This window comes from Spea bombifrons, chromosome 10, assembly GCF_027358695.1.
Source record: "Spea bombifrons isolate aSpeBom1 chromosome 10, aSpeBom1.2.pri, whole genome shotgun sequence".
NCBI classification, from domain to species: domain Eukaryota; kingdom Metazoa; phylum Chordata; class Amphibia; order Anura; family Pelobatidae; genus Spea; species Spea bombifrons.
The window spans coordinates 3,110,139-3,126,350 of NC_071096.1; the positions used below are offsets into that span (position 1 = coordinate 3,110,139).

General features: G+C 45.9%; 2 protein-coding genes across 3 annotated transcripts; both read right to left on the bottom strand.

The window, feature by feature from the left end:
- Positions 1–673: 673 nt before the first annotated feature.
- Positions 674–7,255, bottom strand: UEVLD (UEV and lactate/malate dehyrogenase domains). 2 transcript variants are annotated; one of them, XM_053448458.1, is made up of 12 exons: positions 7,179–7,255; positions 6,285–6,369; positions 5,903–5,968; positions 5,442–5,605; positions 4,999–5,134; positions 4,700–4,800; positions 4,178–4,286; positions 3,210–3,380; positions 2,927–3,103; positions 2,311–2,401; positions 1,988–2,111; positions 674–1,241 (listed from the first exon to the last, which is right to left on the bottom strand). In XM_053448458.1, the coding sequence occupies exons 1-12, from the start codon at positions 7,218–7,220 to the stop codon at positions 1,077–1,079; spliced, it is 1,431 nt and encodes a 476-aa protein (XP_053304433.1). In that variant the 5' UTR covers positions 7,221–7,255; the 3' UTR covers positions 674–1,076. The 2 variants fall into 2 exon arrangements, with proteins under 2 accessions (XP_053304433.1, XP_053304434.1); XM_053448459.1 differs by having other exon boundaries at positions 6,285–6,364; positions 7,179–7,249.
- A 2,243-nt stretch (positions 7,256–9,498) lies between these two features.
- SPTY2D1 (SPT2 chromatin protein domain containing 1) lies at positions 9,499–15,777 on the bottom strand. The gene is made up of 6 exons (XM_053448456.1): positions 15,578–15,777; positions 12,541–12,655; positions 10,840–12,423; positions 10,399–10,552; positions 10,144–10,221; positions 9,499–9,755 (listed from the first exon to the last, which is right to left on the bottom strand). Exons 1-6 carry the CDS (start codon positions 15,632–15,634, stop codon positions 9,650–9,652), a joined length of 2,094 nt encoding a protein of 697 aa, XP_053304431.1. The 5' UTR covers positions 15,635–15,777; the 3' UTR covers positions 9,499–9,649.
- Positions 15,778–16,212: the final 435 nt, after the last annotated feature.

A 16,212-nucleotide genomic window follows, 5' to 3' on the forward strand; every position in this document is an offset into this window, starting at 1 on the left:
TTACCTGAATTATTTAAATATATAATTATATAAAAATAATAGTAATAATAATTCATTATTCTGATTTTTTTTTTTGGACATGGAATATAAATATTTATCTGAATTCTTTAAATAAATAATTATATAATAAAATAATAGTAATAATAATATTCATTATTCTGATTTTTTCTTTGGACACGGAATATAAATATTTATCTGAATTCTTTAAATAAATAATTATATAATAAAATAATAGTAATAATAATATTCATTATTCTGATTTTTGGACATGGAATATAAATATTTGTCTGAATCTTTTTTGATTGGAACATTTATAATGTATATCATTTTATATCTCTGGGCCGTAATACATTCTCCGCTTAGAAAATACATTCAGACGCGCTCTCGTACGTCATAGGATACGGTTTTAATTCTCCTAAAAAATATACGATAACATGATAAGAAATAACAGTAAAAATACATTTCCCTACACACTTTGCGCTAATATGTGTATCCGGACGTTCAGAAAAATAGATTGTTTTTGTGTGCGTTACAAAAAAAATATAATTTTCCTCGCGGCTGTGCTGGTTTGGTGATTACATTTCATAGGAACAGAAAGCAGCCCAAAACCCGCATAGGTTATCTCATGAACAGGATATTAAAGCAAAATTATATATATATATATATAATTTATTATCCATCCTTTCCTTTTGCCGATAATGCAATAATGGTCTGAAAACCCGTTTCTGGATATTCCTAACCTACTTAAGTTTTAATGCTTCTGTTCCACCTACACTGCTGAGGTTATTTATTATTTTATATAATATAATTAATATTTTTGTTTAAGTGGAACTGCAGCTTTAAAAAAAAAATTAGTGGCGCTTAGCGCAGAAAAAAATTGGAAAGAAAGTGCTTTAGCGTCTTTTTTTTCTGTAAATCACAGCGATGAGAGGATTTGGTTTGGAAACAGAATGTCAGTGCAATGAGAAGACTTCAACGGCAGACACCTTGAAGGTGAGGTCGCGCAGGTCGCGCGGCTCCTGGCGTCCCCTCTCTCTCTCCCGCGTTTCTTTCCGGTTCTTCAGCTTTCGGCTCCCTCAGATCTTCAGCTGCTGCTGCAGGTTGTGAACCGACGTGGCGCTTTTTTGAACGGTTTCTGAAGCTTGGTCGTCTTGCATCATTGGGGCAACTCCTATCACGCCGGATGCCCCAAGAAGGCACGGAATGCTCAGGAATACCTCGTTCTCTATGCTAAAAATACCCTGGAGAGGGGGGGGGGAACATATATTAAAATAAAGGTCGCTCAAAAGTGTCTGTTTTTACATTAAAACTCTCATGACACTCAGCCGGAATCAAGAAGCATGAATAAGAATCACTTAAGTTAGAAAGTTTCTAAACAAGCTGCCCTTTTGAAACATTAACCCTTTAACAGTCCATCATGAAGATTCTATGTAGCGAGTCATCAAATGTGTTACTCTAATATTGGCCCCCTTGAATTGTCATTATTTAAAGATACACTTAATGAGTCACCTGCATTCAAGCAGGGATATCAACCATAACATACTGGGGGCGAAAGCACCAATCGGGAGGCTTATATATGATCACAGCAGGGGGGATAGGAAGGAGTCAGACTGTGTGACCCTGAGAATCTGCCCCTTCACCTTGAGACTAGGGCAAAATTCCTGAGAGTTCCTGCTTGAGAAAAGGAAACTTTTTAGCTGAAAGGATAAGGAAGGCCCTGCACCAGTGCAACAAATAGTATTTGGGTTTCATGTGTTGCCTGGACCCCCGAGCCACAAGGACTGAGAATTTAATTTTGTAAAAGCCCCACTTCAAGCACAGACACAGAAAGAGTTAAAAGGGATACATTTAAGGGTTAATCTGTGAAACGGTGAGTAGAATACAAATTTGCATTTGTTAAAGAAACTGACAGTTTGATACGTCACATGATACGTCACATGATAGGATAGATAGATATAATAGATAGATATAACAGATAGATACTCACCTTGGCCAGCGAGGAGACAGAATGCACTTTTTGTTTGTTTTGCACAATGGTGTCAGTGAGGTCGGCCACAGACAGCCCCACGGACCACGACCTCTGACCTTTCCCTTTCAGCACCTCCATCGCCCTGGGCACACAAACAGAACGGTGTATCGGACCAACGCGCTAACTAAAGTAATAAACATATCAACGTACAGTAAATCTCTGCCTCCCAGGCTGCTATACCTACGATGTCATCCTATGACATCACCTGATATCATGAACCCAGCATATGATGCCATGCTCCGAAACGGTCGGTCATGACCTTTCACCCCCGTCCCATTAACCTGTTTGTAAGCTGCTCCTGGAAGACCCTGGGGTACAGTTTTGAAGACGGCTGGTGAGGATCTGAGGAGTCTGCATCGCTCCAGACAGCCACTGGAAGAATAAACCAAACTTGGCATCAAGACCCCCAACATACTATAATAAAATAACATAATAAAATAATAACATAATATAATATAATAAAAAATAACATAATTAAATAATAACATAATATAATATAATAAAATAACATAATATAATATAATAAAATAATAACATAATATAATAAAATAACATAATAAAATAATAACATAATATAATATAATAAAAAATAAAATAATAATATAATATAATAAAATAACATAATATAATATAATAAAACAACATAATATAATAAAATAATATAAAATAATAACATAATATAATAAAATAATATAATTAAACTCAGTTCTCCTCTCTCCGGAAATAATGTTTTTTACTTCTGGATTTTTCGTTTCTTTCCTTATTTTATAATGCACTAAATAAAACAAGCAGGATTTTTTTTAGGTTCTTTCTTTCGTTCTGCATTGTAGGAAATAATAGAATTCCTGGACCGGCATCCCTCGGCCAAACCCCGGGGCGGCTCGGACTCCGGCTCACCTTTCCCGTCTCCTTGTTCTCCGATTATCCATCCTTCATGCTCGCTGTTCTCCTGAGCGGCCGTCATCCCTCTGATAATATGCCGAAATCTCGCGGAGTCCAAGTTGCAGCCGATGCCGACGACCTGTCTGTGGTTGAAGCCGCTTAACTTCCAAACGGCGAACGTCATTATTTCCACTAAAAAAAAAAAAAAAAAAAAAAAAAGGGAGGAGGAGCATCTCTATTAGTAAAATATATTCAGTATTACGAGAAGCCGCAAAATCCAAAACCCGGAGGCAATTACCTGGCTGAGAGGCAACAAGCAAAACGCTATTGGGGCAATGATAGGCCACAGCTGGGATGACCCCTCGTAGGAGGTCCACGTTACTCTGTAGGACCCCCAGGTAAGACTGCTCGTTGCTCCAGGCATTAACGGTCACGACGACCACGTTAGATCCGGCCGCCGACGACAAGTCTTCCGGAAAACAAAGGCAGCTGTATTAATCATTCTTATACCATTCCGGAATGTTACATAACGATTATACCGAAATAAATATTCGGACGAGTTTCTTTGTTTCGTTTTCGGATAACGAATTTCGGTTCCAGCCCTTTCGGTTCAGACAAAATTCGGAAAGCTTTTCCCATTCGGAAACAAAATTGGTTGTCACTCACCCCCCGCTCAGGCTCTCTCAAACTCTCATTCACTCTCTCAAACTCTCATTCACTCTCTCAATGTCTGTCTGCCTTCTGGAGAGGCTGTCCCGGGGTTGGGGTTGGGGCAGGGTGCGCACCATGGCTCTGCCCCTTTTTCAGAACTACGCCAAGAAGACAGAATCCGTCAGCAATATTCTGGCCTCTTGGCTCCGCCCTTTTTAGCAGAAGTGCTCCAGGAGGCCTGGTTAACGGAGCTGATGCTGCAGTGAAGCGAAGAAAGAAGACGGAAGAACAAGAAGAGGTAAAAGAAAAAGCGGGGCTGTGGGATAAAAACATGGAGACAGGGAAGCGGTCGGCGGAGGAGGGGGGGAGATATTGTGAAGGAGCATGGAGAGAGAGCGAGAGTGTGAGACCCAAGGAATGCCAACAAAATTCCGTTGGGGGGTTTTCGGACATCCGTACAAATTAACAAAATTGTCAAATTTTGTTAGAATCCGTATGAATCCGAATGCCGAAGTCTAATAAAGATAAGAATTTCACTTTAATTTAGAGCACCTGGTGGCTTTACAGCAGAGTCCTCTGTATCTACAGCACGGACCCCCCCATCCATCGCTTTACCTTTACTGACTTCTACATTGGGGATGGGGAAGATGTCCAAGTCCATCGCACCGCTGCCTTTCGCGCCTCCATCGCTGACGTCGAGGAGAACGAGTTTCGCTGCGGACCCCTGAGGATTAAAAACATAACGTAAAGGTCGTCTGATCAGCATACCTGGGAACATTCAGGACACAGCACCTGGAGGCCGCCCTTTTAGGGATGTGGGTGGGCGGGTCTACTGATGACAGTGGGCGGGTCTACCAATGCCACGTACGAGGCTAGCCCCACACGCTGAAAGTTTGAAAGTGGTCGGAGGGGAAGTGGGCGGAGAGTGGGGTGTGCCAATCCTGATCTCCGCCCACAGCATTTGCCGAGCCAGCGCAGGAGCTGACTGGCGGCAAGTATATTACCTACAGGGAGATGTGTTCAGCCAATCACATCTCCTGCACTGCAAATAGCTGGGGGAGGGGGGGTGGGGGGAAACAAACGCGGGGTAATTCCCTAGGCATTTACAAAACTGTCAACATGAAAATGTCGTTTTACCTTTGCAGATATTGCCAGCAAGCAAGAAAGAGCCAGGTCTCCTGCCCCGATCACCGTGACTTTGCCTCTGTTGCTCGGGGTAATTTCTACCCTGGAGACCCCTAACCAAGTAAAAGAAACGCACCTACGTTAGGGGTCCGGAACATTCAACATCTTGATACGAAGGCGCTACATAAATCAATATAAAAACCACCCAGAATCCTGCGCGGCATTCAGTATCCCCGACCTGACAGCTCCCCGCGTTAGAGATCATTATGAATTTTAGAAAGGTGGGATCGGAAGCCCACCTGGGTGCTTACCGTCCGTCACCTGCGCGATGTAGGACAGCAGCTCCTTCTGCCTGGCGGCTTCCGCGGCCGTCACAGAGTACAAAGGGAGCTCTTCCTCGAACTTAATAATCATCTCTCGGATCAGACCCACGACGGTGGACTTCGGCTGAGGAGGGTTAGAAAGGGTTAATGTGCGCGTCATTAATATTTTATATATATATATTATATAATAAATATATGAATATTTATATGTATTTAAGAGAAATAAAATACACAGCAGTCTCTTTTTTAAAACACACAGAATTTAACGGCGGCCAAGAACCACGCAGCCCACCGAGTCTGCCCCCGATATAACATAATAAGGTAAAGTACGGTGACAGCCATCCTCCTGCTACTAAGATACCACTACCAGTACCCTCAGCCGCAGGTTTGTTGGGGGCACTGGGATCAGGGAGATGGTGGAAGGTGCTCACATGGCTCCAGTTCTGCAGGTAAGGCAGGTAAATCCTCCCCTGCGCGTCGATGTGTTTCCCGACCCGGACCGCCATGCTTTCGGTGGGTTTCAGGAAGCAGAGGGGGGGCGCGAACGGGTGGGAGTCGAGGAGCCACAGGAGGACAGGGATGTTATACAAGCAGCCTGATGGGGAGGAAAAATAGGCCAAAATTATATCTATATATTATAAATTATACTATATGACACCCTAGCCTCTAATATAAAATCGTAGCACAGTATTAAAAATATATTTTTTTTAACAAAATAATAAATAATAATAATAAAAAAATCACCATAGCAATCAATCTCCCTTCTGACCTTAATTGATGATTCCATTGGTTGCTATAGCGATAAAACAACTTTTAAAATTTAGCACCAGAATCAATTTTTTTTTTTTTTTTACACTTAACCCTTTTTGTTCTGTTGCTAGTTTTTAATCACCTTGAAACTTCATCGGAATCGTCCCCGAGAGGCTCAGCAGCTCCTTCTGGGATCCGTCTTTAAATGCTGAAGACAGGGGAAAAAAGGGTTAATTTGAGTAGGATCTGATCCATAATCTGGGTAACTAAGGGGCTCAATCCTCTCTAAAGGGGGCAATTCCGCAGGCAGGGGGTAACTGTACGTCATGCTGCATCAGGGAGATTGTATGTCCAAGTTCTGAAATGGCCGGAATCTACAGGATTTTTCTGGTAAATGTATAGATCAAAAGACCCCCTTAAAGGGAGCGTATACCGCCCCCCCCACCGTGCAGAAAAGGGGCAAATGCATATGGGGGGGGTCTGCTGAATACCCCTGGGGGGCACTGGGGGTCCCGGATACTCACTGTAGGTGTTCATGGAGAACAGGAAGTTGGGATAAATCCTAAAAATGTCCTTCAGCTCCTCCACGGTGAGATCCCGGAACCTGTACTGCAGGCGGAAGAGAGAGAGTTACATGGCGGCAATGCCCTCGCCCGCCAGACCTCACCCGCCAGTGTGCCCCCTGCCCTCGTCCTCCAGACCTCACCCGCCAGTGTACCCCCTGCCCTCGCCCGCCAGTGTGCCCCCTGCCAGACCTCACCCGCCAGTACACCCCCTGCCCTCGCCCGCCAGACCGCCCCCTGCCCTCGTCCTCCAGACCTCACCCGCCAGTGCGCCCCCTGCCCTCGCCCCCCCAGACCTCACCCGCCAGTGTGCCCCCTGCCCTCACCTGCCAGACCTCACCCGCCAGTGTGCCCCCTGCCCTCGCCCGCCAGACCTCACCCGCCAGTGTGCCCCCTGCCCTCACCTGCCAGACCTCACCCGCCAGTGCGCCCCCTGCTCTCACCCGCCAGACCTCACCCGCCAGTGCGCCCCCTGTCCTCGCCCCCCCAGACCGCCCCCTGCCCTCGTTCCCCAGACATCACCCGCCAGTCTGGCCCCTGCCCTCACCCACCAGTCTGCCCCAACCCTCGCCCGCCAGTATGCCCCATGCCCTCACCCGCCAGTGCACCCCATGCCCTCGCCTACCAGACCTCACCCACCAGTCTGCCCCAACCCTCGCCCGCCAGTATGCCCCATGCCCTCACCCGCCAGTGCACCCCATGCCCTCGCCTACCAGACCTCACTCACCAGTCTGCCCCAACCCTCGCCCGCCAGTATGCCCACCAGCCCTCAGTGTGACCCCTGCCCTCACCCACCAGTCCTCAGTGTGACCCCTGCCCTCACCCACCAGTCCTCGGTGTGCCCCCTGCCCTCACCCTTCCCAGCCGCTGTCTGGCCGTCTCTGCATTGAACTCCATGTCCGTTTCCCGGTCTCAGCTGCCGCTTCCGCATCTCACCGCCCACTCCTCCCCGTGTTATCCTGCAGCCACGCCCCCGGCTGCAATTAACTCCGTGAGTCAGTGAATGTTTGTGTTCTGAGTGTCACATGGTTGGTGGCCCGGATTTTTTGTATATCCCACACCCGGTGGCCCTTATGTTCTGGGTGACCCGGATTTTCTGAGACCTCATCTTGATGATCTATCCAGACCCACTCACACAAGCACAAATGATGAAGTATTTTCTGCTGCAACGGCAACAAATCCCAGCTCCTTGTAGGACACTCAGTACAGACCTGGGGGGGGGGATGGGGTATTGGGGGGCGGCACGCCTGAAAGTGACTTTTTTTTTTGTGGAAACATCACAAAACCTCGAATCCTTTCAAAGGAAACGTTTATTTTTTTCCCGTACATTTTATGAAACGGTCGGTATAAAGTCAGAGTTTTAGCACCAATAAACAGAACTGCGGGGGTCACTTACCCCCCCCAATCGCCCTCAAATATTAAAAAAAATCTCAAAAATATAAATCTGAATTTTTACAACAATATATCTAGAGAGAAAAAAAACAAACCACCCCCGTCTGCAATTTTTAGCACAAAAAAAGTACATATGAAATTTTGTTAAAAACCAAAAAAATACATTTAGTGTTTTTCTAATCCGGGCGTAAAGGAAACGGCGACTATTCTTCACGACGGAGAACAATTTGGGGGGAATTTAATCAGTTTTAAGACTGGGTGACATCGACACAATATCGCAATAACAAAAAAAAAAAGGAAAAATTCCCAAAAGCTGCATTTTTTTAATTTAATTTCATTTGTTCTTGGAATAGATTTTGTAACAAAATATTAGAATTCCTGTAATTCTAGATTACCAAATCCACTTAAATAAATTAAAAAAAATAATAATGTCAAATTACTGGCAAATAGTATTTAAATGTCATGTGACCCTAGAAAAGGGGCACCTGCACATGCAAAGCCTTTGTTGCCATAGCATCAGAAAAGGCTTCTTATTTTTATTTGAGTGTAAGCAGAGCTGAGGGTTAATTAATAAATGGCAAAGCAATCAAAAAAAAAAACTCTTTCAGAAGAGAGAGAGAAAAAACGCATTCACAAAGTTTCAAGGAGTAAAAAACTGAGATGAAAAAGTAAATATTTTGGAAATATGATTTTTTTTTTTGAGCGTAAAGAAAGCGAGATGGTTTCCATAGAGATTGCATTATCTCCGCTACGGCATATGGAAGCCACATAACCAGATTTATATCAAATAAAGGTCAATTACTAATTAAAATTATAATTTTTATTAAAGTTTGTTGGGGGGGCCGCCCAGGCGAGTCTTGGGGGGCCGGTTAATTCCAGTACACTAACGTGACCAGGCTTAAAATCGTAGATTTCTCTTAAACCGGCTTAAAGTCTGGGGCATTGCGGGCACTCACTAGTTAATTTTATTTAACTCTTTGTGAACAGTCTGTGTAGAGCTCTACACAAACAAGCAACAGAGCAAGCAGCTCCGGCAAGTTTACAACACAAATCAAGACACTGATCCTCCATTTACGACGCGTGTCTCCGGGGGTTACAGGGTTAAGAAATCTACGTGAGAAAATAAAATATAAAAAAAATACACAAAAAACCCCAAACCAGCCCGTTCTCCGCAAGATATATTAAGTGCACTTTAAGGAGCACGTACAATAATATTTAATAAAATAACATCTCATATATTGCAAAACGCGCGCACTTTCCACCCGTTCGGAGTTAAAGCTGTAATGAAGTCTTTACGTTAATCGCTGGACCGTCCAAAACCAATAATAAAAAAAAAAAATATTTTTAAAGTTTCATTTCTGACAATATATTTAGAACACATGTTGCTATTAAACTCTTGTGCTTAGAACATTATTTCCAGTCCTGGATCTCTTTCCCCCCGTGTTTGAGCCGCTGGGGGTTGATAACGAATATTGAAAAAGCTCAACTGAAAGTCCAATTGATTGGCAAATTCCATCAAGGGGGTCTTCGCCGAAAAGGTATTTATTAATAGGGCAGAGAGTCGCCAGCCCCCCCCTTCATTACATTAAATTTATTGGGGAGGGCCTGTTCTAGATTTGGTTCTAGCACAAAAAATATGAAAATAAGGTTTTATTTTTTTTTCCATTTTATGGCAAATTCTGGCCTATCAATATTGACAATTTCATGTAACTAAAAATATCCTGAAATTCATTTTTGACTTTTTCTCTCTTAAAAACGTTTTGCAAAGAAAAACGCCCGCGTATTTTTTTTTTTTGCATTTTTCTCCAGTTTTTTTAATTTCATTTGTTGGGGGGTTTTTTTGTACGAAAAGGTTGAATTCCTGTTCCGGTTTCCGTGCCGACGCGGCAGCGACAGCTCGGCGAATAAAGAGTCTATGATGCGTTGGGCCGCTGCTACCGCGTCTTCATGCGCTTCGCCTTCTCCCGCTTGGCTTTCATTTTCAGTTCTTCCTCTTCGCGTCTTAATTCCTCCAAGTCTTCTTGGATGCCTAATCTCAAACTGGCCAAAATAAATTAAAAAAAAAAAAAAAAAAAAAATGGTTATTTATATGCCTCGATAGAATGCTTATAGATTCTAGGGGGTCCGTAGACCATATCTCTATCGGGGGTATAATCTTTGCCATTGAGTACTGCCAGTCTTTAAGACCCGGCCGCCCCGCCCCTCTAAGACCCGGCCGCCCTGCCCCTCTAAGACCCGGCCGCCCTGCCCCTCTAAGACCCGGCCGCCCCGCCCCTTTAAAAAGCTGTCCTAGCGAAACATCCGAGTTAATACACCAACGGTGTATGGATCACATCCTCTCTGGGGTAGACATGGCAAATAACCCTTTCCCTCCCAATAGCTCTGCACGGAACGAATACGCAAAATAAGAGGAGCGAGGGCTCCGTACCTCCTGGCTTCCTCTTTCTGCAGCTCCCTGAAGTTGGTTTCCATGTAGCGGAGGGCATAATCGCTTTCATCTTTGTACCTATGGAACAAAACACGGCCAAGGTTTAATACGCAAGCAACGACGGGGGGTGAGGGGCAACGCACACAGACTTCAGAGGGTTAATTCATCTTATCGACCGGCTTCACGAGCAGGATACGAGGATATGGACCGTATGGAGCTCTAATTATCACACGGAGTCTCGACTCGTATACTCACTTATTTTTGTCATAACCAAATATTTCCCGGATGTGTTTGGATATTTCCTCCTGGCACTCCCCGCCATCATCAATAAAATCCTCCATCTCCGAGTCCTCCTCTTCATCATCAATTCTTCTCTTGTAAGAGATATCTATTGGCGGCCTGGGGGGACCTGCAGGAAATGAAATATGAGACAAAACCCCCCAAGAAGACACCGATCAGACCTCGATTAAAAGAAAAACCAGAAGCCGAGATGTTAAAACGGCCCTGGAATGATGTTATGCGCATCGATGGGAGTAATCTGACGAGAATTGTCTCTTTTCTGCTTGAAATCTGGTGTTTTTAGAATCACAGCGATTTGCAGGAGAACAAAAACAACTATAATTACAGAACCCTTTGAAGGCAAACGCGCGGCCCACCCGACTTACAGTTATTGCTTCACTTTAGATGTTAACGTACCTGGCGGGCGCATCATCACCGGTCTGGGTCCTGGAGCCTGTGCCGGTCTCATTCCATTTATTTGTCCGTTATTTGATTTAGGAATAAAGTTTTTGGATGAAATGGTTTCAGCAATAACCGTACATTTGGGTTTTGATGGAAAGCCGTGAACCCCCGTTGCTCCATTAATTGGCCTTCCAGGGCCCAAGCCGCTGCCCGGGCGCACAGAGGACGAGCCGGGCGCTTGGCGAGAAAGGGCACTTTTGGGAGTGCTGCCCGGCAGCGGAGCGCCCCCATTTGGTTTACTGGAGCCGGATACGCGTGAGGAACCTGAGCTGATGTTCGAATGCCCAACGGCACTTGGGCGAGATGATGCTGAACTGGAGCTGCCAGAAGGTCGAAGGGATCCAGAAGAATTACCAGAAGGTCGAATGGAAGAACCACCAGTGGGTCGCGTGGAGCTGGAACTCCCAGAAGAGGGCCGAGCCGAACTAGACACAGAACTCCCAGAAGAGGGCCGGGCCGAAGCAGACACAGAACTCCCAGAAGAGGGCCGGGCTGAACTAGACACAGAACTCCCAGAAGAGGGCCGGGCCGAACGAGACACAGAACTCCCAGAAGAGGGCCGGGCCGAAGCAGACACAGAGCCCCCTGATGGTCGGGCGGACCCAGAACTGGAAGGCCGTCCAGAACTGGTACCCGAGCTACCGGACGGCCGCGCAGGGTTCATGGCACTGCTGGGCCGGCCACTCCCTTGGCTCTTTCCATTCACGCTGCCCATGCTTTCTGGTCGAGAAGATGAGTGTTTAACACCATGTTCCCTGACCGAAGGAGACTTATGACTTCCGTTGGCAGGAGCCTTAGAGGCTTTGGAGTGGGAAGAAGACATGCTTCTCTCGGTTCGGTTTCCACCATCGCTGGAAGACCTCTTTATTGAGCCGTTGTGGCCATTTTTTACCTTCTCAGAAGATCCCGATTTGGAGAACGTGCTGGATTTTTTGTCTTGGGACTTGGACTTCCCGTCCCCTGAATGGCTTCCTTTCGTAGAGGAATGTTTGTCTCCGGAGCTTTTACTGACCTTAACAATCTGACCGTTTCTCTTAACGTCTTTCTCCAAAGTCCGTTTTTCACCCTTGTGAGTTTTCCTCTCCAAGAACTCCAACTCCCGCAGCTCCTCGGCAGTCCTGGGTCTTTCGTCGGATTTTTTAACGGGCTTCACGATTTCCACGGGCTCAAACTGTTTCTTCTGCGCAAGTTGTAGCAACTCAGCAAAGTTCATAGCTGGGGGTGCAGCTTTTCTTACGCTGGAGGTCTTGGCCATTTTCTTGGGTGGTGGTTCCGGCTCTTCTTCCTCCTCGGACTCTGTCTGAGAATACTCATAGCGCTCCTCTTCGGTCATGTACTCCTCGTCGGACCCGCCGTTCGCGTTCGAATCTCCTTGAGGACTGGAATGTCTTTTTTTCGGTCTGTCTTCAATAATGGGAATGCCATTATAGCCCCTAAAATTGTCCTTTGTCCGTGAAGCCATTGCTCTGGCTTTCTTATCATGTTTCAGTTCCTTCCGTTTGGCCAGCAGTTCCTCTTTCTTTTTCTTCTCTTCAAGTTCTAGAACGTCCGAAATACATAAATAAAAATTACTTTGCTGTAAATTAAAACGTGTAACCACGATAAAGAGCGAGACTATTAACAAAAAACGAACGTGCGGAGACAAAACGAGGATACCTTGCAGCCGCTTCTCCTCCTCTTTTTTCTTGAGGAAAGCCTGAACGGCTTTGGACTGGACACCTTTCACCTTTGGGACCTTCTTCGGGGGTCCAACTGCCAAGCTGTACCTTTTCTGAAGAAAGGGAGAAAATCGTTAACATCATCAAAATCATTTTGTCAAATTTAAGCCACGATATCAACAGTTTCTAATTACAGCCTGAAAATAATTATATATATATTACATTACTAATTGGTTAATGTAGATTTTTGGTAGCAAACCAATAAATAATACACTTAATGTATGCAGAGTAAAAGAATTACAGTGTGCAGGCGGAGGAATGAAACACACTGCATGCTGCCGACGGCCGAGTAAGAAGCTGCCGGGGGATCGTCCGCACCGGGCTTCTCCAGTAAACGCAGAGATGCCGCAGCGCTTGGGTTTTATTTCAGGAAGGATAATCGTATCAGAGGAGAGTCTTACAGGGTTACACTGAAGTCGTTATTCCCAGGATAAGGTATTAAAAGTTACATCAGCCATACGCTTTCTATAAAGGGAGGCTCCATGCCCACTGGGACAGAGCATGATGAAACGGCAGAGACCACCGAGGAGATCCACCGGTAACAGCAGAGCACAACCAAGACCCATAAATGATACAATGTGTTCTACGCAGCCTGCCACAACCTCAAAGTATCCGGCGAGGACGCGGGTCCAGGTAAATGGGAAGGCATGTCAAAAAGACGGGGGTGGGGAGGAAACCCCCCAAAAAAGCAGAGCAAGTGAAACTATCAAACAAGCATCTGCCGCCTGCAGTCATTTTACATCACGAAACAACGAAAACGACTTTCTACAAAAGCGCGCATTTCAACCCGGCCTCGAGCGCAGAGGCTGCAGCTTCCCAGCGGAACGCGTCGTCCTCCAACGCGATGCAAAGCTACGAGATCAGGACGGACGACGAACCCGCCGGAAGAAAAGTCTGCGGGGGAAACGCATCATAAAGACAGACGCTTATAAGAAGCTGTAAGAAGGCAAAGTCCAAATATTAGGATTCGCAAACGAAGAAGAGCGCTCCCATCATGCCCAGCCGCTCCCGGCACTGGATAATGTCAACCAACTGGGAAAACAATCTCTTTGCAGCATCCCGGACCAGCGACGCGGATACCCAGAACACAAGGCACACAACGGATAGCGAGCTGAGAAACCCGATGCGCTTCGCCGCAAATATTCCGTTACAAACCGATTGTAATAATATGTGATTATGTGGGTTATATACCCGTTATCCTATTTTCTCTTATTTATCTTACTGTGCATTTGGTTGGATGGATATATATATATATATATTTTTTTTTTTTATTCAGACTGGCCCAGAAAAGTTTGGACAGTTTCCATGAGATATAATTCGGAACACAGTAATCCGGGAATAAAGGGGTCTGGATTCTGGAAATTAAAAAAAAAAAAGTTTGGAAATCCCTGGCCCAAAAATAACAATAAAAAAGAATTCTTAAATGACGCTTAAGGGGTAACTAAATTATTCCAACCGAATTTTGATTAAAAGAATACCTGCAGTTACCGGCGAGGGGGGGGTCTGTGTAGCAGTTAATTTTTTATGTTTGCACATTTTATAAAGGTTACAGAATTTAGAATGATTTGTAAATCTTTCCACACAAATAAAAACAAAACTGTCAAAACATCAAATACTCTCCGACGAGGCAGCTTTTTATGGCGTTATAGCTGCCGAAAGGGTGGGCCGCTGCGGTTGCGAATGAAGCCGGCAGGCAAAGGGTTAAAAAGGTGTTAATTACTAATAAGCGACCCATTGGTAGTTTTACCGCAGATATTTAGGCTTCAAACACCCAATCTCAAAAGACAATGCAATTTTTTTATATGAAACGGTTACGACTGCCATGTAAATCCTCCCGACGCTGGTTAAAGCTCAGAATAAATGTTTGTTTTTTTTGTCATCATGGAAGGACCGGTCCGGCCGGTGATGATCTGGATCTCTGGATTTTACCCCGAACGGGTTGCTAAGAGCCGGAGCGGCTAACAGATGATGTTGGAGTGTCAGCAGCTGACGATGCACTCCCATCCCCCCCCCATCGTACGGCCATTCACTGCCTGCTCTCTGAGCCGCTCTCACTCCAAGCATGGAACTTAATTTAGATCCTAGTAAATACGCTCTTAACCCCGCGCACTCCATGCCTTTCGCCGGTCTGATAACAGATTGCAGTCGCCAAGGCTTTGCTATCAGCTTTTACCTCCTGATATGAGCAGCTGCTAATACTTACCCCTGCCCCAGAGGGAAACATGAGAAGTACCCCCCAAAACCCTTTGCAGCCCCCTCCTTGATGGAAAGTTGGCTAATTTTAACCTTTTTGGTGCCAGTTACATTTTAGGTATTAGGCATGCGTACCCCTTAAGTCATTACCTCCTATACCTCCATTACCTGGACCTGCTTAATCCATCTCCCACCAGCACAAGCCCCTTGTGCGCAGCTGGGGCAGGACATATCGAATGACTAAGTCTCCCGAGTACATACCCCTACACCCCACCTGTTACCCCTACCTCTCCCTCATACCACTTTCTGATCAGCTGTTACCCCTACACCCCACCTGTTACCCCCACCTCTCCCTCATACCACTTTCTGATCAGCTGTTACCCCTACACCCCACCTGTTACCCCTACCTCTCCCTCATACCACTTTATGATCAGCTGTTACCCCTGTGCTCATAGTATATACCCCCACCCAGATAACTGTTACCCCATACACCGAGCACATACCCCTACACCTTGAGAACATCTCCGTGCCTGATAAGACACAGCCTGTATATCGCCCCTGTTGCCCCAGCTGTCGGCTACCGAACACATATACCTTGTACCCCAGTTAGCGTCCTAATACCTGTGGCTACCCTCCCCCCATGCTGCCATAACCCTGTACACCCATTAGACCTGCCCCTGCTACCCCGGCTGGGGGCAGGCACAGCTCCTCAGACCCAGTGGCCCCTCTCCCTCCACGTTGGGAACCCAGGCCCTCCTCTCCCAGCTGGACACCACACTCACCACGCCGCCCTCCGCCTGCTTGCTGGCCGCCACCTTCAGCACGCTGTCGAAATCCATTTCGGATCCCCGGAGCAGCAATGGCCGCAGCTTTCAGCTGAGCGAGCCCTCCGGGGAGCTGTATGACGCACTTGGCTGCCAGAAACTACTAGATCGCAGAGACCCAAGCGCATCATCACTACATGGCACGTCACTTCCGCCCACACTGAGGCACATCCGCCCGGGGCTTTCCAGCTGGCGATATCACGTGACTACCGCTGGAAGGTTACCCGGGATACAGTACGGCTCCAGGGCGGCCATTCTCAGACTGTTATATAACTGGTGTCATCACAGGCCTTTGCCTGGAGTAATAACCCATATTCGACACAATCCCCTGCCTGCCAGCTTGGCAGCAGCGCTTCAGCCAATCAAAAGGTAAGTTGCACTCGGCTAGCCAATCAAAATCTAAAGAAGGGACAGTTCGTTACTAGGAGAAATATCTCTATATCTTAAAGGGATACTCAACCATTTCCTCAACCAATGAATGGAATCTTGTATATAACAGATTTCTTACACTTTCCTAGCTTTTACATTAAATAAATCCCTTATTTAAATATTTAATCACCGCAATTTAGGAAATTCATAGAGTCGCTTTAAAT